Genomic DNA, 22,418 nt, shown 5'->3' with positions numbered 1-22,418 from the left:
ACTTTTTCCCTTAATGGTAAACACTGTTATTGAGTTCATGTTCATGTGGTATACGCTTTTCACATATTACTCAAATAGCCACAATGCCAGGAGAAGAGCAAAAAGCCCGAGCAACCTCAACAGTGACATGAGTCACTAGACTGGGAGGTCATTTTTACTTTAATTTTGCAACACCTACATTTGGCAGATGAGAAAAAAAGACCTGTCTCAACCTGTACTTGTTGAGACAGGTGCACAAAAAACATTTGTGGACCGGAATCCGTTGATTGTTTAAACTCGAGAAGTGTAAGCACCAGACTCTCAAATCCTTGTCATTTAAACGCCTGTATTGTTCTGATTTCTGATTTTACAAGCATGTTAATTTTGTCTGCCTTCATTTTAGACAAATCTGTGACAGATCTCATTAGAGAAAATGGCAACAAACTTTAGGCTCATACGCAAAAGCAGTCTTTCACCAAAGGATTACACGGTGGGTTAAGCCGCTCCCAAAAGGCCTCCACCTCCCACTGGTTTTACATCATAACCTCCCAAGGCCTTCAAAGTTCAGAGTTCTCCAGCCGTTTCCTGGGACTCTAATCGTACGTAAACAATTACCGGCGGCTCAGAGCAGTAGGGAAGATCAGGGTGTTTGTCTGAGCTCCACTGACATGATTGACCTGCTGCTTTGCTCAAGAAACATACACACACGTATGAACACATGATGCACATCACACTGTGACAATGAAAAGGAATATAAGAACAGGAAAAAATGTCTCATTCATTCATGCAAACATGAATGATGATCCTAATTTCTATTTATTTTTTAGCACGATAACACAACGCAGCAAAAACATAACAAGGTGAGAATAAGAAAACCTCTGGAGGCTTATAAATGCAATCTCACCTAGATACGCATTACAAGAAAATACAAAAGTCTACAGAAAATACAAAAGTCATATAATCAACAGCATAAACCAAGAAGCAACCTTAAGATCAGGAACCATTTCATTCATTTAGCAGATGCTTTTTTTCAGCAAAAATAACGTATGTAGTATAGATCAAGCAAGGAGATAAATTCAATTATAGTAAGATATGGTAATTTCGGATAGTAACGTTTGGTTCATCAAACACTTCTTTAGCCTATATTTGAAATTCTTTAGAGAGGTACACTGAAGTGCAATATGGATATATAACTGTTCCATAGCAGAGCCCCCTTATATGGAATAGAGAAAATCAGTCTTTCCATGACATTTGTACTTCTGTGCCATCAAAATAAATTTCTCTCCTGCAGTGCATGACAACCACACTGATGACTTACTTTTGTTTTTGCTTCTCTTTATCGGTAACCGGTGTCGGGGCCAGAGCGATCTGCTGAGGGACTGGATGCTGGAATAAGTCGACGTGACATGGAGCTGCTGCTGGGGCAGAGACGCCGGCTGTTCTAGACGGTGAAGAAGCGGGCGGACCGGCGGTGTGTCTCCCTCTATGCCACGGCCGAGAGTCAAAGCGGCCGACACCGGTTACCAATGAATTTTGCAAAGGTAAAATAATTCTGGCGGCAACTGTCTAGCTGTGACATCACATTCCTACGGAAGTCCTGACGCCTCGTAAAAAAAAGCAGCTGCCGAATGCAGGCTTGGCGTATTTGTCTGTGGATTGACCGTTTTGACACTTTCACGGTACTTACAAAGCCCCTAGACCTTATTAATTATGAAAAAAGCCAGGAAATCTCAATTTTGACAATATGGGACCTTTAAGAGTTACTCTAATTAGTCACCTGCAAATGGGAGGCACAGGTTAGAGACACACCTCTACAATGACAAAAGCAAAGACACCACAGGGGCTTCACATGTATGATTACATTTTGTTTTGTTTTGTTTTATCCTTGTTTTTTATTTATTTCCAGATGTTTTGTATATCATATACCGTAAGAAGATATGTGTTTTGTAAATTAGGGGTGTCTTGTAGATGGGCAAATCTCACAATTGCACAATTGTCATATTGCAAGACCTTAGTTAGCTTTACTTTTTACTTATTTTTTTATTGTATAGTTTGCTCTTCTCCTTGTACTTACAGTGCTTGCTTTTCTATTTAATTTGTTTCATCCTCCCCTTATTTTTTCATTCACTATGTTTGTTATGCACCAGTTACCAAAGCAAATTCCCATAGGCCATGCCTCTATGCACTCTGTTCTGTTCATCAAATGTAATAGTAATTCAGAATTATTAGACAGTGATCTGCTCACTCCCGCTGTATGCATTTTACTTTTCTTAGATTTATGTGTCTATTAATGTTCATTCCAATTCTCGACAATTGTTAACCAGCAATTCCATCGATGTAAGGAAAGGCATAATTTCTCCTGTGATCTAGTATACACATTCCCGTGATCTGGTATACACAGTCCTGAGATCGAAGGATCAAAGGCATACACCGCACTGACATCTAGCACACACCCACACCTGCGATCAAAGCGATCAAAGGCACATACTCCTATGATCTGGGATTTCCTCGTACATAAGTGGTGATGAATCCTCCTCAGAATTAGGCTTCTTTGATACTCCTTCTGGAGGTTATGCACATTTTTCTCTCATTCGGATTATACCTAAAATGTGATGACCTTGTATTTGGCATGTTGGACTGGATCTAGATAAAAAGTCTGAACTCAATAACTGGTTTCCGCATCCCTCCTTCGTCTGCACACTCACCTGAACACAACTTAAGTGTCCTGATCCGACACCCTGGGGCATTGTTGCCACACCGTTGGATCTGAACTGACTCTGAGTCAGAAAAATGTGTGAGCACATTCAAGTCTGACTGGGACTGTTTCATTATACAGTCAACATATTAATAAGAGTCACCTGCATAACTGATATGAAACAACCTAATTTAAAAGCCCTGCCTTCTGGATATATACCACTGCAGGTGATTATATTTTGCAGGTAATGAGACCTGGGCTGCAGTCAAAACTTATTTTTTTGAAGTGAAGTGAAATTACCTTAAAGTATGTAAATTGCAGCCATGATAAGAGGGTTGGTTGAAATTCGACAGAAAGGAGCTTAAATGCTTCCTTTCTTACTTCCTTCGACATAGGGTGCACTGGACTATCCTTTATGAATGGAAGGGAGATAGACTCAGTATGCTGGGTTCTTCATAGGATTGCCTGGCTGAGTTGAAAAGATGTATGTCTTTAAATTATTTTCAGCTCAACTCTAATAAAACATAAATCCTTGTTATTGGGCTGTCATATGCTAGTTACCTATTACATTACTTGAAGGACTCTTAGTGTCCTGTTTGAGAGCCATATGTGTTTGGCGCAACATGTTACAAAGCCTGTCCGATATTGTTTATATCACCTTAGATTATCGCAAAAACAAGATCCATTTTAAATTCTAGAAACAGTTGTTCATGCCATATGTTGTACAGCTCCTCGAACCTTGACTTCTGCAACCTTCACCCTAAAACACGGAAAACTACAGGTACGATCACCTAGTTTGGCCTCTTTACACCGGCTCCCTATTTGTTGATTACCTTTAAGGCCCTTATCAATTATATTTTAGACCTTTTCATTTCATATGAACTTTTATGTAGCTTGACATCCTCAGGCATAGGCCTATTTGCTGTTCCAGAGACCAGGTTAAAAATGAAAGGAAACGGAGGCTTCGTACTCAGAACCCCCAAAAATCTGGAACAAATGAGGCTGTCTTGAGTTAGCGTCCTCGCTCCTTAATCCCTTCTTGAAATTTACTGCTACCGGAAAGCTCTTCTTGATTTAATTCAGTGCTTGTTATAATTCATGGAACCCTGTTCCCGTATATTTGTGTATTTGACAAAATCTGCCTGATTCCTGTTATAATTTTTGCACCTATTGACAAATTATACAGTTATCTTTCTTACTGGTGCATGGAATCGAGAGGTTTATATCACACCTGCGTGGGTATGCGGGGCTTTCCTTTACTCAATCACATTAATGTATCATTAATGAAATATTTAAATGATGCAACAAAAGCCTCCTTTCCCCTTGTTGAGTTGGATTTGGATTTGGAAATAACTTGTTTAAGCTGCAGACTTCAAACAATACAAAACAACACACCTCTGCCATCTAATGGACTAATACTGAATTGCAACAAAGGACAACTTTGTTTTCCAAACAAAGATGAATCCTTTCATGAGCCAGACAGTGCCTTATACTCTATACACCTTCCTTTTATTTGTGCTTTAAGTATGTGGCTCATTTCTGTCACTGCACCAATAAATAATTACAGAAAATTTTCAAGAAAACAAAAAATCTCTTTCTGCCACCGGAGTTTAAATTCGGTTTATCTGAACGCTGCCAAATGTTAACATTTCATTACACTAGTGGATGATCAAAGTTTAAAGCATATGTGAGGCTTAAAAATCAAGGGGCGATGAACAGCCGCAAGTATATGACCTGATAGGATAGGACTTGATAGAAAATTCAGTAGTATGGGGAGAATTATAAGGTGCTATATTACAATGATACAATATATCCCCATCAGACACTGTGACTTGTGTTTGCGTCCACAGAAATTTGATTCACAAGTGTAGTTTTTGAAACCATCAAGTGCTTTGTGCAATTGAAAATAAATGCTATGGGTGTATCCACATGCACCCAAGTATTGACTCAAATGTCCACAATTACTGGAATATAATAACCCCCCTGGGGAATATATACTTTGTAAAAAAAAAACTTTAAAAAAAAACTAACATCATCAATAGTTTAATAATGTGTCTAATGTCCCTGTCTCAAAGTTAGAGTATGACTTCATATAGCAAAACTTAAATCTATTGGAACATGTTCTTCTCTCTACAACTCCAGCCGAGAGATTGGGCTGATCGCACACACAATGCGCCTGACTGTTGATAGTGTAGTAATGCAGTACTGTTAGAGGAGGGCGCAATAATGGTGAGTGTGGGCGTGGTAACTTTGATACGCGTGAGCGCCAAAACTGTAAATTAGTGCGTGTACACCATTTTTGTGCATGTAACGTGCATCTCTAAGTGTGATAAGAGCGGAATAAAGTCACCATCGCCTACAAAATTAAAATACATGGGGCTCCAGCCCGGATGTCGCCATCTTTAGTAAGGGACAATAAGCCTAGTACTGTGACCCAACTTGTTCAAATTTGCTGAAACGCGTGATGCGGGGACTGCATAGAGGCAGTATATCGTTAGTGCGCAGTGTCCACGACAGCGCCTCGCCACAAAGAGCCTCGCAGGGCGACTCGCGGCGGTAAACGACATGAGCGGCGAATGCGTTTGTGTGTGAAACGGTCAGTGAGCGGGTCTCCGCCGCCATGTTTACTGTGGGTGACGCCAACTCTCTTCCATTTTCCTCCGCCTCTGGTTGTCAAGAAGATGGCAGCTTCCAGGCAGGCATGAGAGGAAATACTTCTTCACAAATCGAATGAATTTGGACTATTACCGCTAGTGAAGACCACCTATCCGCGTTTTTGCGACTACTGCATCGAAATACGTGAGTGAAAATGTTTAACGCGCTCGCTTTTTTCGGTTTGTTATGTTTTGTTGTGGCAAACCGCCCGGCCATTTTTCTTGTGGGAGCTATAGAAGTAGGCCGATTGTCGAAAGATGGCTGCTTCCAGAGACGGCATGAAACATAATAACACTCTGTTCATGCGCTTGAACTCAGTTTAGCCACATCTGAACAGTGCCGTTGCAACTGCATTTGTACCAGGTAAAGTGTGCATGTGGCGTGGTGATGAAATTACATTGCATTTAATTACAAAAATTAAGGGACGCTTTGACAGATGCCAGCCGCACAGCTAGCGCCGTTAGCTTGGGCAAATTAGGTTGAGCAGCTAGCCGCTAGCGCTAGCGGAGCACTGCTAACATTGGAATCCGTTTGAACAGCGCGATTGCACCCGTCTCTGTACATTTAAGTTACATATCCGATGTGAGTTGAAACGTGTGTTTTTCATAGCATCCGTGGTGGCTGGCTGGAGTTTGTAGTATTCTCTAAACCAAATAGCCGCGTTAAATTGGATGCAGGAGATGCTAAGCTTGCTAGCTACAATATGGCGACTCCCACAGAAGCATGAAAATAGCCGACGCTTGCTAACGGATTTAACTCTGGATTAAGTCCGTGTTGCGCCCGTGCTGTGTTCCAGCTCGTTGGTCTGCCACCAGTGCGTTGGGGTTGTTTTTTATTGCAGCGCAGTTCTTTGCCGGCGTGGTTAGCTAGCTATCTTGCATTTTTCTTTTTCATTCGCTTCCGCCATTTTTCAGACTGGCAGCGGCGTTAGCGGCGGTTTGTTTGGCTACAAGATGGCTGCTTCCATGGGCTGAATTCAATGGTCAGAAACAACTCCGATTAAACTCGGATTCTCGGGGCGATTTCAGTAGTTTCTTTGCACAGTTGCAACGCCGAATCAACGCCAGGGATCACACGCCGTTAGCCGCTCGAAAGCTCTCACTTTGATTATGATTTTTTTGACCGAATGCATTCGCCTGCCGCGGCTTGTCGCTCAGCTCCGCCGTGGCCGCACAAACAGTTTCAGAAGTTGCCTGCAGTGCACCGCCACACGCTTGCCCGTCTGTTTCTGCGACCTTTAACTTAAATAACAATCATTCACGACCAATGCTCCTCTATCATTCCCCCAGACACAAGTCATGTCTGCCCCTGGCTCTGCGGTGTCTGGGACCACGGCGTCGGTTCTGCAGCCGCGGTGGAAACGGGTCCTCGGATGGTCCGGCCCAGTTCCCCGGCCCAGGCACGGACACAGGGCTGTGGCTATAAAGGAGCTCATGGTCGTCTTCGGTGGTGGGAACGAAGGAATTGTGGATGAATTACACGTATACAACACCGGTAAGTTTAACTTTGTGTGCACAACTTAAGCTCTTGTTTTCGTCGTCGAGCACAGAGTTTTATTCCTCGAGTCCGCACATGTGAAATGAATGATGTCGCTTTTTAAATGGCGAGTCTTCGCATGTAAACAGTTCAGTCTTATTTTTAAAGATCTATTCGTGATGTGCAGAACTACAAAGCGCGTAGGCCTCGGTAGGCCTAGCGGAGCCGGTCCAAGTCAATGTGCCCCCCCCTCTGCTGGAGAGAAGCATTTACTACACGTAAAAAAAGGCGGGCTACAGTAAAATGGATGATTGTGGTTGGTTTAAACGAATCTTCTGCCCCCAATTTCATGCACTTAAACCAATAAGTAACGACAAATTCAGCAAATCTGCTTCATGTATTCCCATCCTGAACTACAGACACAAGTTTATGTTCCAATGCAAAAAAGAGGATTGTTTATAATTGATACCACTCAGGAATTTGCTCACTTGTTTACATCTAAACGGACATCCTTCATGATCTGAATGACCTCACATAGGTACACCTCTGATGATAACTTAATGTCTTTATTGTGTTTCGATATCTAGCAACAAACCAGTGGTTTATCCCGGCGGTCCGTGGCGATATACCCCCTGGTTGTGCTGCGTATGGTTTTGTCTGTGATGGCACAAGGTTGCTGGTGTTTGGAGGAATGGTGGAGTATGGGAAGTACAGCAACGATCTCTATGAGCTACAGGTAATCTGTCTGTTGAAGGAATAACACTTTACATTAATATAGATGATTATACATTTAATATATATCTGGTGATCTCAGATGGTTTAAATATTCACCTCATATATACATTTTCCAGATGTTTGTTTGATATGAAGTACTTGCCCTTTATGCCAACATAGATGGACATGTTTAAAACAGAAAAATATTGCTTATATGCAAGGATGCGGGAGGGTCAATTCTTATACTGTGGGATCAAAGCCTGCTGGGTGTTATCTGTTCACACAATGCATACATTTCAGCTTGAGGAATATCAAGGATGGCAAAGGAAATAGAAAAAGTATATGGCCAACTGGTACTTAAATCTCATAATCTTCCCCACTGCACATGTTAATATGTGTGTTGTTTAGCTATAGAAAGTTAGTTACTGGACACAGTTTTAGAATGAAACCATGAAGTTAAATGTAGAGATGGGGGTGTGTTTCATAGTTGTAGAGTTTGCATTGAGTCTGTTCCATCTTTACTGTGCACTCTATAGAATTACTGATACAGTCAGATGACTTAAGCCATCACTCAACAGTCAAAAAATTTGTTTCTTAGATACATATGATTCCCTCCTGTGTGGTGGGTAAATCTCCTTATATAAGAATTTGAAGGGTTTTAGTAAATACTCAGCAATGCACTGATGTTTAAATAACCATTTGGGCACTGGGAAACAGTCTGCGACTGTGGACCTGTCCTTACATAAAAGATGGGAAAGTGCCAGATTTGAGAGAAAAGTTGTATCCTTACAATCAGATTTGCAGATTGAGGTCAAGTTGTTACTTGTCTTGTTTGGGGGTTTTTTAATTTTTTTTTTACAGTTTCTGCTATGTCCCATTTAACTGATAACATGTCTTGACCGTGGTTTCTGACATAGGCCAGCAGATGGGAATGGAAAAAATTGAAAGCTAAAAACCCGAAGAATGGGCCCCCTCCTTGTCCCCGTCTTGGCCACAGTTTTTCCCTGGTTGGCAACAAGTGCTACCTGTTTGGTGGATTGGCCAATGACAGTGAGGACCCAAAAAACAACATTCCCAGGTACAGATGTTTTTTCCACCAGAGGCCAGACAGATGCACTGCTGTTTGAAATTTTGCTCTTGCCAGCAACATGAATGTGACTAATGTCTGGATTTTTAATTCTCAGATACCTAAATGATCTATACACACTTGAGCTTCGCGCTGGCTCCAGTGTGGTTGGATGGGATATTCCAATCACATACGGAGTTTTGCCTCCTCCGCGTGAGAGCCACACTGCTGTGGTTTACACAGAAAAGACAAGCAGGAAATCTCGCCTGATAATCTACGGAGGGATGAGCGGATGTCGTCTCGGAGATCTGTGGACACTCGATATTGGTGGGTCTCGAAGGTGTAAATGGAAAAATAACAGCACTAAAATTATAAATGCCTTTTTGGCTGTCTTAAGAGATGATGCTTGTCATTTACACCCAGTCATCCCAAAAGGGAATTGAACATCATCAATTTAACTGTAATGTAATAATTTATCTGGTTGCATGTGTCAATGGATGCGTTCTTTTGTGTAACATCCTACTGCTTTTCTATTCTCCAGATACCCTGACATGGAACAAACCATCTGTAAACGGCACAGCACCGCTTCCCAGAAGTCTTCACTCTGCCACCACCATCACAAACAAGTGAGACAACTGCTTCACCACGCCAGTAACACATTGACTGTTGCTTATTAATCGTTTGTGAATTCCCTGTGGAACAGACTGCTTCGTAGCAAAGTCTCACACTCTGATTTCATGTTCTCACTCTGCAGGATGTACGTTTTTGGAGGATGGGTTCCTCTGGTAATGGACGACGTCAAAGTGGCCACACATGAGAAGGAGTGGAAGTGCACAAACACTCTAGCCTGCCTAAATCTTGGTTTGTCTAACTCCTTATTTATTATCCTAGATTTAACTTTAAGACTTGAGTAAAAAAAATGGCCTTCACTGATGAAATTTTTTTTTTTTTTTCTTTAGATTCCATGTGTTGGGAGACAGTGTTGATGGATACTCTTGAAGACAACATCCCCAGGGCTCGTGCTGGTCACTGTGCTGTGGCCATCAATTCCAGACTCTATGTTTGGAGTGGCCGTGACGGTTATCGTAAAGCTTGGAACAACCAAGTCTGCTGTAAAGACCTCTGGTACCTGGAAACAGGTAGGTGTGCTGCAACACTGCTGATTGGTTTGTCCTTAAGTCATTTTAGTGGCGCAGGTTATTAAATAATGTCATTATTAATACATTTATTGTCCTCTCTCTCCCCCCCAGAGCGACCACATGCCCCTGCCCGGGTGCAGTTAGTCCGTGCCAACACAAACTCTCTGGAGGTGAGCTGGGGTGCTGTCTCCACTGCTGACACCTACTTACTCCAGCTACAGAAGTATGACATCCCTGCAACTCCAGCTGCAGCCTCACCAGCCATGAGCACAGCCCCCACGCAGCCTGTGAACTCTCCAAAGAGCCCTGCACTGGCTGCAGCAGCACCCTCCGCTCAGAGCCTGCCACAGACAGGTATTACACTAATGACCAACGACTCCTTTTGTTTCCAATGCTTTCTTTGTTAATCGTTGTCATTTCACCAGGAAGCCAAACAACTAGTACTATGCATACAGTCAAATCAATTGTTTCCCTATTTTACAGCCGTTTTGAAAGTTGCAGCTCAGCAGTCTGCAACAGGCACATCTGTTGTTACAGTCCGCCCCAGCCAGCCTGGGAAATCCCCCGTCACTGTGACATCTCTTCCTCCAGGTGTCCGAATGGTAGTGCCTGCCCAGACCACCCAAGGATCGGTATGGGCAATTTTTGCACAGCATTTTTTCAAGTTCAAAAATTGGCGTGAGGTATGTAATCAGATAGGCAAATTGGTTCCATGGTTGTTTACTTTTCATGTTTTCAGCCAATTGGCAGTAGCCCTCAGATGAGTGGCATGGCAGCTTTAGCTGCAGCAGCTGCAGCAACACAGAAGATCCCACCCTCCTCTGCAGGCACTGTCCTAAATGTTCCTGGGGGTGCCACCATACTCAAGACGGTAGCCGTTTCCCCCGGCACAACCACAGTGAAAATGGCTTCACCGGTCATGGTACAGAGATCACCAATCAATATAATTTCTACCATTGTGTGCATTCTGTACAGATCAATAGTTGAATCAATGTTGTGTTTGTAGGTCAGTAACCCGGCCACCCGGATGCTGAAGACTGCTGCAGCTCAGGTGGGCACAGCAACTGCATCCTCTCCCACCAACACCAGACCCATCATCACTGTGCACAAGTCTGGTGCAGTCACGGTCGCCCAGCAGGCCCAGGTGGTAACCACTGTGGTGGGAGGCGTCACCAAGACCATCACCCTGGTCAAGAGTCCCCTCACTATGGGCGGCAGTGGCACTCTGGTAAGAAAACAGGACTCTTTAGAACAATGCAATATTAAACCATCACTCTGAGAGCACATGTTGGTGCATTCACACGCATGCTGTAAGTCATGGGTTCTGTAAATTGTTTTTCACACCCAGTGAGTGTATGAGTGTGTTTTTGTTTTTTATATCTTGTCACAAGACCATGACATGATGCGCTGAGTTTGAAACAGTGGGGGAGGGAGTAAAGGTTGGCCCGCATTGACTGTTGGAGAAAACAGGCAGCATGATGCTAGTGATCTGCATGACTTTCTATCAGTTAGAGCTGGAATGATTCGAAGAGCCACCAGTCGCGTGGTCCACCTGAATTCTCTGTACTGTCAGATGTTTTCTGGTGACTCATGAACTTGAGTCTCTCTCTTCTATGTCGGCAGATCTCCAACCTTGGCAAGATGATGTCTGTGGTACAAACCAAGCCGGTGCAGACATCAGCTATCACAGGCCAGGCTTCCACCAACCCTCTCACACAGCTCATACAGGTCAGCTATCTGCATGAGTGCAAGATAATAATAATAATAATAATAATAATATTTTTTTTTTAAAAAAACAGGAGGTAGTTTAAACTCCTTAGACAGGCACCAGATGTCTTTCTCTAGATAGTTTGTGTAACAGGTGCCTCTCTTCCCAGACAAAGGGTCAGCTCCCGGCTGGCACCATCCTGAAGCTGGTGACCTCTGCCGATGGCAAGCCCACCACCATCATCACCACTTCCCAGGCAGGGGGCACAGGAAACAAGCCCACTATCCTCAACATCAGTGGCGTCTCTCCCACTACCACCAAGCAGGGCACTACCATCATTAAGACTATCCCCATGTCAGCCATCATGTCCCAGTCTGGAGCCACAGGTCCAAACTCACTCACGTTGGCTGCGTTACAACGACACGCCTCAACAGCCTGCAAGTCTTGTCTTAGATCTGCATGATTTAATGAAGTGATGTCAATACAATTTTTTTTATAGAAGGGAATCCCAAACAAGATGAATATCTGGTAGAAAGTATTTTCTGTGTTTGTCTCCTGGTTGATTTTCAAGGGGAGTGAAAAGAATGATTCATACGAATCGACGTGAAACCTTTTTGACTTTTGCAGATTTAGGTTTGGGATTAAGATAGTGTGTCTTGAGTTGCCTTAAGCCTTTTTTTGTATAATCCTGTTGATTAGTAATTTTTAATACAATTCATCATTACAAAAATAAACGAACAGATCACGCCATAAACAGGTGAGAATTAATTTATTTTTTCTTTTGTCCACGCAGGTGTAACAAGCAGTGCAGGCATTAAAACGCCTATCACAATTCTTACTACAAAGGTGATGACCACTGGAACTCCTGGTAAAATCATCACTGCCGTTCCCAAACTTGCTACTGCAGCCGGCCAGCAAGGATTGACACAGGTAAACTGACTCTGTGTGTGCACAGGTTTAGATGTAATCTTTGTGACAGAGGACCCTGTTCTGTTGTGAGACTAATCCTGACTTGTTTTTTTTTTAAAGGTGGTTTTGAAGGGTGCTCCCGGACAACCAGGAACTATTTTGCGTACTTTGCCCATGGGCACAGTGGGTGGCGTTCGACTTGTTACACCAGTGACGGTGTCTGCTGTGAAGCCAACTGTCACCACTCTGGTTGTGAAGGGGACGACTGGTAACCATAACCATGTTCTTCTATAAAAAATTATTTATTATTGGGTGACATTAAAGTCACTATCACAGATTGTATACATTGTGTATGTTGTGGTTTTGTTTTGTTTGTTTTTCTTCTGTTTGATGCCACCTATCTCCCTTCAAGGTGTCACCACCCTTGGAACAGTCACTGGCACAGTCTCCTCTAGCCTGGCAGGAGGCACTGTGGACAGCTCCAACGCCTCCCTTGTTACCCCCATCACCACACTAGGGACCATTGCTACCCTGTCCAGCCAGGTCATCAGCCCAGCTGCCATAACTGTGTCAGCTGCTCAGACCAGCCTGACTTCTGCCTCCTCACTGCCCTCCTCTACCATGACAGTGCAGGTAAGCCCCAGTACTGGACATCCCTCAGGCCTTATGTAGCTTATTAATCATTTGGAAGTGAAATAATGGCAAACAGTTGGCACCAGAAGCTTTTAATTACTACACTTCAACCAAAAGACAAAGGCTGCAAAGTTCACAGTAGTGATAATTATTCCTGTAATGATGGAAAGCTTCTGCCAGAATAACATTGAGTCTGAAATTGCTGTCCTCTCCTCAGAACCAGCCAACCCAGGTGACTCTGATCACAACTCCCAGTGGAGTAGAAGCCCAACCAGTGCAGGATCTACCAGTTTCCATCCTGGCTTCACCGACCTCTGAGCAGCCCAGTTCCACTGAGGCTGGAGCAGCTGGTGAAGGTTCAGGGACCGTCACCCTGGTCTGCTCTAACCCCCCCTGTGAAACCCACGAGACGGGAACCACCAACACAGCCACCACCTCCTCTGCTACAATTGGAGGCGGACAGGTCTGTTCTAACCCACCGTGCGAGACCCACGAGACGGGAACCACCAACACAGCCACCACCTCCTCTGCTACAATTGGAGGCGGACAGGTCTGTTCTAACCCACCGTGCGAGACCCATGAAACAGGAACCACCAACACAGCCACAACTGCGTCCTCGAACATGTCAGCGCTCCGCGTGTGCTCCAACCCGCCATGTGAGACCCACGAAACTGGGACAACTAACACAGCCACCACAGCATCCTCTAACATGGGAGGGGTCCCACAGGTGTGCTCCAACCCACCCTGTGAGACCCACGTGACGGGAACCACCAACACAGCCACCCAGGCAGCATCCAACATGAATGCAGGTCAGACGGGCACCTCGCAGAGCTCGTGCTCCAACCCACCCTGCGAAACCCACGAGACGGGGACCACCAACACCCCCTCCACAGCCACCTCCAGTATGGGAAGTGACCAGACCAGCACAGCATCGGGCCAGGTACAGAGGGTGTGTTCCAACCCGCCCTGCGAAACCCACGAGACGGGGACCACCAACACCTCGTCCACGGCAACCTCCAGTATGGGAGGTGACCAGACCAGCACACCATCGGGCCAGGTCCAGAGGGTGTGCTCCAACCCGCCCTGCGAAACGCACGAGACTGGGACCACCAACACGGCCACTACTGCCACCTGCAACATGGAGACAGGCGAAGGCACAGGTAGGCACCATCATATTTTTTAAGTAATTGATTCAGCCATACATTGAAAATCATGAGCATTTGAATTATTCTTAGTTTGTCCTTGCACTTCTACTGACACAAAGTAAAAGTTAAGTACTTTGACAAGTGCTGACTTGCCACCTGGTCGATTCTTGCCTTATTTTCAGGTAATGAAGTTGAATTAATGAGAATGAAGTCAAATTTAAATCATGTATTTGTATCCCATCAACAGCCCAGCAGACAGAGGAAGAAAGCGAAGGTACCAGCAGCACAGAAGTGGCCTCTACCACTGCAACAACTGGCACGGTCACCAACACCCAGGGCAGGGCCATCACTACTGTCACACAGTCTACACCAGCCCCTGGACCCTCTGTACCGGTAAGAAAAGTACATATTTACTGTCTGGGGGCTGCATGTGTGCATCTGATGATATGATGTAAGAGAAACATGTCTTTTTTTCCCCCTGTCCAGTCGATTTCATCAATCACAGAGGGCGGGAGTACTGCCGCCAGCTCCACAGAGGAACCAATGCAGACTGACGAGGCAGCAGCAGCAGAAGCTGCACCCGCCGAGGAGGCAGCTACAGCTATGGAGACACAAGCAGAAGTAAATGCAGCATAACGTCACAAAGCCGGTGTTGACCCCACATTATGAAATTCCAACCTATCGATGAATATTTTTTTCAAACGTCTGAAATGTGTTCTGTCAGGGAGAAGCGGCAGCAGCAGCAGCAGCAGCAGCAGCAGCAGCAGCAACAGATTTGAACCTGCCCTCCGAGCTGATGTCTGAGGGTCAGGGAGCCACGCTCATGGTGACGGGGCTGTCGGACGAGGAGCTGGCTGTGACCGCAGCAGCAGAGGCCGCCGCCCAGGCTGCAGCCACTGAAGAAGCCCAGGCCCTCGCTATCCAGGCTGTCCTCCAGGCAGCCCAGCAGGCTGTGATGAGTGAGTCCGACCATAACCCTGCGTATAGCTTGTTATGTCTGCAAATGTACTTTCTCAGGGGGACAAGATCTGACTGTAGTTAATTGAAGAAAAGGCAGTTAGTGCTGAAGAACAGCTGGATGGTCCTCAGCAGAACTAACTCTGCACCTTCAGCAGGAATCGTGATTCTCATTAAGCTGCCGCAGGTGTGGCGTGAATGAATTTCTAAATATTTCCCATGTTCACAGATGAAAGCGATTCCACTGGGGAGAGCCAGCAGCCCACCACCATCCCAATCATGCTGACCCAGCAGGAGCTCGCTGCACTGGTACAGCAGCAGCAGCAGCTGCAGGAGGCGCAGGCTGCGGCCCAGCAGGCCACCGTGGACACGAGCTTGCCCACCGAGGGTCTGGCCCCCGCCGACAGCCTCAATGACCCGTCCGTGGAGAGCAACGGACACAACGAGATGGCTGCCGCAGTCACCAGTGCCGTCGCATCTCTGCTGCCGCGCACCACTGCTGAGAGTAAGACCTGGTGCTTTCTTTCTTTTTTAAGTTTCTTTTTTGTACAATAGACTGACCTTTATGTTTTACTCTTACTCCACAGCACTTGCTCCATCAAGTACCTTTGCGCCATCTGTAGCGGTGGCAAGTCCAGCCAAGCTGCAAGCAGCAGCTGCTCTTACAGAGGTCGCCAATGGCATCGAGGGAGAGGTGAGTCATTGTATAATTACTGTACATCTGGTTGGACTGGCCAGGTCAAGGAGAGCAATTGCAACTGATTGTTTGTTTTTCTGTCTAAACAGAAGCAGGCGCCTCAGCCAACTCCGGTGAAACCCGTCGTGAAGAAAGAGAATCAGTGGTTCGACGTCGGAATCGTAAAAGTGACAAACATGGTTGTCACCCACTTCTATGTGCCAGCAGATGATTCTCACGGAGATGTAAGTGTCCGGGGAGGCTTTCTCTGTGGTCACATGATTGGACTGATTTGGTTTCCCAGTGCATCTCTAACAGCCTCTTTCTCTGTTTGGCAGGACGATTCTGGCGTCATGCCAGACTACAGCCAGATGAAGAAAATGGAGTTGCAGCCGGGAACGGCATATAAGTTCCGCGTGGCCGGAATCAACGCTTGTGGTCGCGGGTCTTTCTCGGAGATCTCTGCTTTCAAGACTTGCTTACCAGGTTTCCCAGGGGCCCCTTGTGCCATCAAAATCAGCAAGGTAAATAGTCTTGAATCAGACTCGAAGGTGTCCAAACTGTACAGACAATAACACTGGATGTTTTCACCATTCCTCTGCAGAGCCCAGACGGCGCCCACCTTACCTGGGAGCCACCCTCGGTCACATCAGGGAAGATCATCGAATATTCTGTGTACCTGGCCATCCAGAGCAACCAGACAGCTGAAGCCAAGGCCTCCACCCCGGCCCAGCTAGCCTTCATGCGAGTGTACTGTGGACCCAACCCCTCGTGCTTGGTGCAGTCGTCCAGCCTCTCCAATGCCCACATCGACTACACCACCAAGCCTGCCATCATCTTCCGCATCGCCGCCCGCAATGAGAAGGGTTACGGTCCTGCCACTCAAGTCCGATGGCTGCAGGGTCAGCACAGCGCATCACAAGCACAAACACTTCAATTTCATTAAGTGAGCAGTTATTTAGTGGATGAAGAGAAAGATTTTAACAAATGTTTTGTTCTGTAGAATCTGGCAAAGATGCTGCCTCTGCAAAACCGGCCCCCAAAAGACCAGGCACCTCTCCTGATACGTGAGTACAGTATTCATGCTCCATACACGCTCCACGTTAACATGCCACTAATGACGAGAAACATGCAATGCTTACTCTCGATTTATGTGCTTTACAGTAAGGCTACTGGTCCAAAGAAAGCAAGGACGGATCAGTGAGGTCGCCCAGAGACCCCTCCCAGTCTTTTGTCCTTTTTCCACTTGCTGTCCTTTTATCAGGAAGACTGACCTTCACCCCTCCTCCACCACCTCATCCTCATCCTAATCTCATCTTCCACCCTCAAGTCTCAGATCAAGACAGCAGTGGAGGCAGAACAACCGAATGAAGCCGAAGTTGAAAGTCAATCTGAGAGATTTTTCTGTAGATAAAAAACCTCCTTCCTCCTCGTTCTGTTGGTCGTACTATTTTTAGAGCAACACAAACTTAGAAGCACATTATCTTTTTCAGTCACATCCTCTTCCATCCTTTAACATCTATTTTTGGCTTGTTTCAGTAGTTGAGCAGTATAGAGAAGCATTTACATCTTTTCACAAACTGGGAGTCAGCCTGAGCGCAATGTTACCTTTTTTTTGTATTTGTTTTCTGAATCCTGGGGGGATGTAGACAGAGACTACATAAAATGATGTACAGTGTTGAAAAAGGCTGCGGAGGCATTAGTTTAGACAAGAGGAAAAAATCGGTATGGAAACAAATAAAGCACTTGTCCTCAATGAACGAGGACATCCAATTTTTTTTCCTTTCTTTTTGCTCAAAACAAATTTGCATCATCAAGAACCAAGTCTGTATAGTCATCGTACTGGACTCCAGTCTCCTGGTAATGTCATCACTGTGCGCTTCTTACCCCGAGATGAGGACTGGTGGCCGACACTTCGAAGTGGACAAAAAAAAACAGAACGACAAAGGAAGAGATTTGTAGAAAACCAACGACAGACTTTGCTAGAACTGAGACTTGCAGCACACAGAAAAAAAAAATCTTGCAAAAAACCTTCCCAAAAAATTAGCAAGCAATGACGCAGATCTTTTGTGTAGTTTATTTTTGTATTTTTTAAGCTTTTTTTTTTTCTCTCCTGTGTGTACGTGTATGTTGTGTGCATTTTTAAAAAGCATCACTTTTTTTAACTGTTGTTCATCCCCATAGTTTGTGTTCGTGGGAAGATGGGTGGCTGCGTTGAGGTTGCCACTATATTTTTAAAAGAAAAAAAAAATCTTCATTCAGTTGGCCGTATGTTCCTGTTGTTGACAGACGGTGGCGAAAGAGAGAAAGACTTTTGTATCTGTTCCAAGTAGAACCGCAGAGGTTATAGGACTGAAGGGAACTTTGAAGTGGACCCAGGGAGAGGACAGTTTTTGACTTTTGTTTACTACTCAATGCTTGTGTTGCTCTGTTTTGCCAAACATGGAATTTCTCGGAGGGGGTATGTGGAAAATCAAACATGATCTTTTCATACCCCCCCCCCCCCCCCCTTAATATCCCAGTCAGTTGTCCTACGCTTTTTATGCTCATGAATGTGGTGTCTCACCTCTTTCTTTAATTTTTAGAATGGCAAATTATATTAGTAGACCTATTTTCCCAATCCTTTTTGATGTATGTGAATCCATTTAATAAATTTTAATTTTTTTCCTTCCACGGCTCTGTATTTCAGACTACAGATGGTGTGCAAGCTCACTGTGACGTGTAAACCCGTATGTCTTTGAATGGGGATGTCTTGGGAAGAAAGCTTACATAGCCGGAGTGTACTCACTTGTAAATTAGTTCGTTCCTAGAGCAAAGAATAAAACGAAGAAAAGAAAAAAAAAACATCTTGGCCTTTTATATAATTACCTGTAACAAACTTGTTTTTACATGTTGGTCATCTCTCGATTGCCTTCTGTGTCTTTACTTATAAAAGAAACAAATATATATATATATAAATATATATAGTCTCCCTGATTGTTCTAAGTTGCTTCTGTCAAGCTGATTCACTGTAGGAGTCTGAATCACTGCTCGGTTCATTACAGTACAAACTTTGTACAGGGAGGAGGTTTCTGACTGGACATGAGTGTATATCTACTTTTTAAGGGGGGATTCAGTTGTGATGGTAACAGCCAGGAAGGACGATCAGAGCCGAGGTGTCCGACTGCCGCCTTTTCTGCGGCTCGCACCCATGGTCTCCGTTTGTGGTTTCTCCCGATTTCTTTCTAGAAAACAAACTTTCTCTTCATATGCATTCATGATTTTGTGCGTGTCGGTGTGTCTGTTGAACAAAACTAGACATGCATGCAAAAGCAGTGTATTTTAGTAGTGATGCCTTAAGTTAGACCATTAAGCTGAAGGTTCTCAACAAAAAACGAAAAAATGAAAAAACATTTAATGAGTTTGTTCCTCTCTCCATGTGGTATACAATTGTGTCCTTTTCCTTCCACAGTACCTTTGCTGGGTCACTATTTTTGCACCCTCGTTAGATAGGTCATCATCAGCAGTGCCGAGGTCTCTCTGAACTTTCCCTCCCACACGGGGACGAGCGCTGCTCTCAGCACTCACAGGTGTCCCGAGTTTCTGTCGGCTGTTTGCAGGTTATCTGGAAATGTCCTGTATTTTCCAATGTGTGTTTTTTGTACTGTAGGGAGTAATGTATCTTTTATCATCAAAAAATAAACATGTTAAACATAACAGAGAGGCTGGCTGGCTGTCTTTCTTCTGTGCAAAACATATAGGGGTCGACCGATATTGCTTTTTCAGGGCCGATATCGATTATTATTACTAATAATATAATATATATATTTTTTAAGCAGTAAAATAGTGTCAGAAGGTGTCAAAATATAGAATATTACAAACTCAACACAAAACTTAAAATGCCTAAAAGCATGTTTAAATCACAGAACCCTTCAACATGACCTATACAAAAAAAGTGCAGGGAGCTGTCAGCAGCATACTTATGAGGTTGAACAAACAAACAAACATGGACGGGACTTTGCTAAAGTCCAGAGAGGAATGACTGCGGCTGCCTCAGAGCAAAAGGAACGCATTTTATAATGAAATTATCTTACTAGCAAATCGGCTTAAAACGTGGATGATTCGAATAATATCCAGGCTGATAATCGGTCGACCCCTAATAGGAACAGAACATTTGGACTAAATCACCTGTCGCAGTCCGCTCTTAGCCACTCTCAGAAACGCCTTCTCGACGCCCACGTCTTCTTTGGCGCTTCCCTCAAAGTAGTCGGCTCTTATTTCCTCACAGTACTGCAGGGCCTTCCTGCCAGACACCTGCAAGGGAAGAACACGTTAGAGCCAGATCACTGACAGGACAGCAACCGTAACCCGTGTGAAATCATTGGATTACCGCACATAATCTCAAAATTCGGTTCTACAATAAAGATGGAAAACAATATGTCGGAGAGCTCTTCCGTCATTGGCCCTGAGAAGCCTTTACCAGTCTGTTCTCAAATATGTTCAAAACTATTTTTAATTCAAAGTCGTCTAGTTCACAATGACGGAAAACAGGGCGAGAAGCTGCAACCAGATAATGATTCCACTTTTTCACTACCGTAAAAAAAGACTTAGTAATTAATCAATTCTCAGAAATAGCTGCAGGTAATTGTTGATTGACTAATTGATTACTAAACTCATCTTTTCAACGACAGCTGTGAATGAGCGTGACTTCATGAAAAAATGTGTATCAGTCAATTCACTGCCCAGTTTCTACTCAATGACAATATTCTAATATTCTTTATGTCGTGGAATTTTGTCTATCCTCCCCTGAGAAACTTTTCAGACGCATCTTCTCAGGCACCAAGCAAGGTCAACCTGTCTGTGGCAAGCAACAACAATCATCATGCAGCTACAATACACTACAGAGACCGGGAACAGGCAGATTGTCTTGGGGCGCCATACACTGACCACCTTGTTGATCTGTGTGAGCGAACCAGAAATGTCCTTGATATATATTGAGCTCTTATAATAAATACTTCTGCTTAAGACATCCACGGTTTCCGTCTCCCTGAATCAGCATCCACTCCTTCAATTATTCCTTTTCACTTTACATCCTCTGAGCACTATGTGTTTATGATTACAATAAATACATATTCAAATATGTTTTAAGTTGGACTCATCAAATGTGTCATTTCACACTTTAATATGTAGAAGCACTGAATCAAACATTTAACATACATACATATCAAATACAGATATTTGTAAGTATATAAATATATAATAAGATTTACTCCATCTGCCCCATTGACTCAGTATTCATCGATATCCTCTGATTAACTAACCCCCCAACCAAACCTTTTATTTACTCACTTTAAAAAAAAAAGAAGAAAATTAGCAATAATATACTCGTGAGTGAAGCACAGAGATTTAAAGGGTGTATGATTGGCTCCTTTCCTGAAAAAGCATCAAACTTAAGTCAACTTATCCGTCCTACCTCCCGGTTGCTCAGGTCACTCTTGTTGCCCAGGACAACAAAGGGGAAGTCGGAGGGGTCCTGCGGCTCTGCCTGCACCAGGAACTCCTTCCTCCAAACCTCCAGGGCGGAGAAGGTGGCCTTGGACGTGACGTCGAAGACCAGCATGCAGCAGTGGGCTCCTCTGTACAGGGGCGTGCCCAGGGACTGGAACCGCTCCGTCCCTGCCGTGTCCCACATCTGGCAGAGGCACAGGGAGGGAGGAGAGGGCATGTCAGAGCAGGGTGTGAGTGAGTGTGTGTGTGTGTGTGTGTGTGTGTGTGTGTGTGTGTGAGAGAGAGAGAGAGAGAGAGTCTCACTGGGACTGTGCAGGTGGACAGAAGGAGTTACCTGCAGGGTCACTGTGTCCCCGTCTATGTTCACTGTCTTGGACAGGAAGTCAGTCCCTATGGTGGCCCGGTACATGTTGGTGAAGCGGTGATTGACATATCGGTTCATGAAGGAGGATTTTCCCACCCTGGGTCAACACACACACACACACAGACACACAGACACACAACACACAGAGAAAAGGTAAAGCACAATCAATCGGTCCCCCTTTCCAACAGAAACTCACTTATTCTCACCGCATATTTACAAAACGTCTGCGCGCAGACACACACACACACACACACACACACACAGGAACATTTACAACTCGCGTTCCCATCGATCCCCGCAAAAAATGAAAGTGAAACAAACTCGTGAAAAGAAAATACTACATTTGGAGACAGAAAGCTCGTCGACGTTACCCGGAGTTCCCGATCAGGATTACTTTCAGAGTCACCGGACCTGAGGCTGTTCCTTCGCCCATGTTCAGGTCCGTGTCCGCCGGACCGGAGCTCCAGCCGCTGATGATGCTGCCTTCAAGTGCTCCTCGTAATTTTGGGGTTTTTCCATGTCACAGGAGCAGTGTTTCAATCGGGGGCAATGTTTAAAGAAAAAGACAAATTAAATAAATAAACTACCGTTGTCATAAATTCCAATCCCCTCTTTCCTTCAGGTAAACATTTAAAAAAAATAATGTATCATTTTGATTTTTTCTTTGTCACAGCAGCTGTTCAACTATATTTTTCATAAAATGAATAGGGGTCATGAAGCCTCCTCTGTACTGTCAGCATCTAACAGCTAAATCTCTGTTTTGTTTTTCCCATGTTGCCTCTCTTAACACTGTAAGGACTGAAATACTAGAATTA

General features: G+C 44.5%; 2 protein-coding genes across 4 annotated transcripts; one reads left to right on the top strand and one right to left on the bottom strand.

Moving 5' to 3' along the window:
• Window positions 1-5,049: 5,049 nt before the first annotated feature.
• On the top strand, window positions 5,050-18,423 carry hcfc1a (host cell factor C1a). Of its 2 annotated transcripts, none has more exons than XM_035630590.2 (28): window positions 5,050-5,079; window positions 6,619-6,823; window positions 7,393-7,541; window positions 8,437-8,597; window positions 8,704-8,912; window positions 9,127-9,211; window positions 9,340-9,446; window positions 9,545-9,724; window positions 9,836-10,078; window positions 10,208-10,356; window positions 10,464-10,646; window positions 10,731-10,952; window positions 11,348-11,452; window positions 11,602-11,818; window positions 12,226-12,362; window positions 12,462-12,609; window positions 12,754-12,974; window positions 13,192-14,134; window positions 14,367-14,512; window positions 14,606-14,740; window positions 14,844-15,078; window positions 15,306-15,581; window positions 15,664-15,770; window positions 15,863-15,997; window positions 16,091-16,276; window positions 16,357-16,654; window positions 16,756-16,819; window positions 16,917-18,423. In XM_035630590.2, exons 1-28 carry the CDS (start codon window positions 5,065-5,067, stop codon window positions 16,954-16,956), a joined length of 5,301 nt encoding a protein of 1,766 aa, XP_035486483.2. In that variant the 5' UTR covers window positions 5,050-5,064; the 3' UTR covers window positions 16,957-18,423. The 2 variants fall into 2 exon arrangements, with proteins under 2 accessions (XP_035486483.2, XP_035486482.2); XM_035630589.2 differs by having other exon boundaries at window positions 11,602-11,869.
• A 708-nt stretch (window positions 18,424-19,131) lies between these two features.
• si:dkey-13a21.4 (uncharacterized protein LOC494576 homolog) lies at window positions 19,132-22,121 on the bottom strand. Of its 2 annotated transcripts, none has more exons than XM_035630591.2 (5): window positions 21,975-22,121; window positions 21,574-21,700; window positions 21,205-21,423; window positions 19,920-20,045; window positions 19,132-19,395 (listed from the first exon to the last, which is right to left on the bottom strand). In XM_035630591.2, exons 1-5 carry the CDS (start codon window positions 22,034-22,036, stop codon window positions 19,309-19,311), a joined length of 621 nt encoding a protein of 206 aa, XP_035486484.1. In that variant the 5' UTR covers window positions 22,037-22,121; the 3' UTR covers window positions 19,132-19,308. The 2 variants fall into 2 exon arrangements, with proteins under 2 accessions (XP_035486484.1, XP_035486485.1); XM_035630592.2 differs by having other exon boundaries at window positions 21,945-22,082.
• Between the last annotated feature and the right edge of the window lie 297 nt (window positions 22,122-22,418).

Source organism: Scophthalmus maximus, chromosome 6 (genome assembly GCF_022379125.1).
Source record: "Scophthalmus maximus strain ysfricsl-2021 chromosome 6, ASM2237912v1, whole genome shotgun sequence".
Lineage (NCBI taxonomy): Eukaryota > Metazoa > Chordata > Actinopteri > Pleuronectiformes > Scophthalmidae > Scophthalmus > Scophthalmus maximus.
This window is presented reverse-complemented; position numbering and strand designations above follow the sequence as displayed.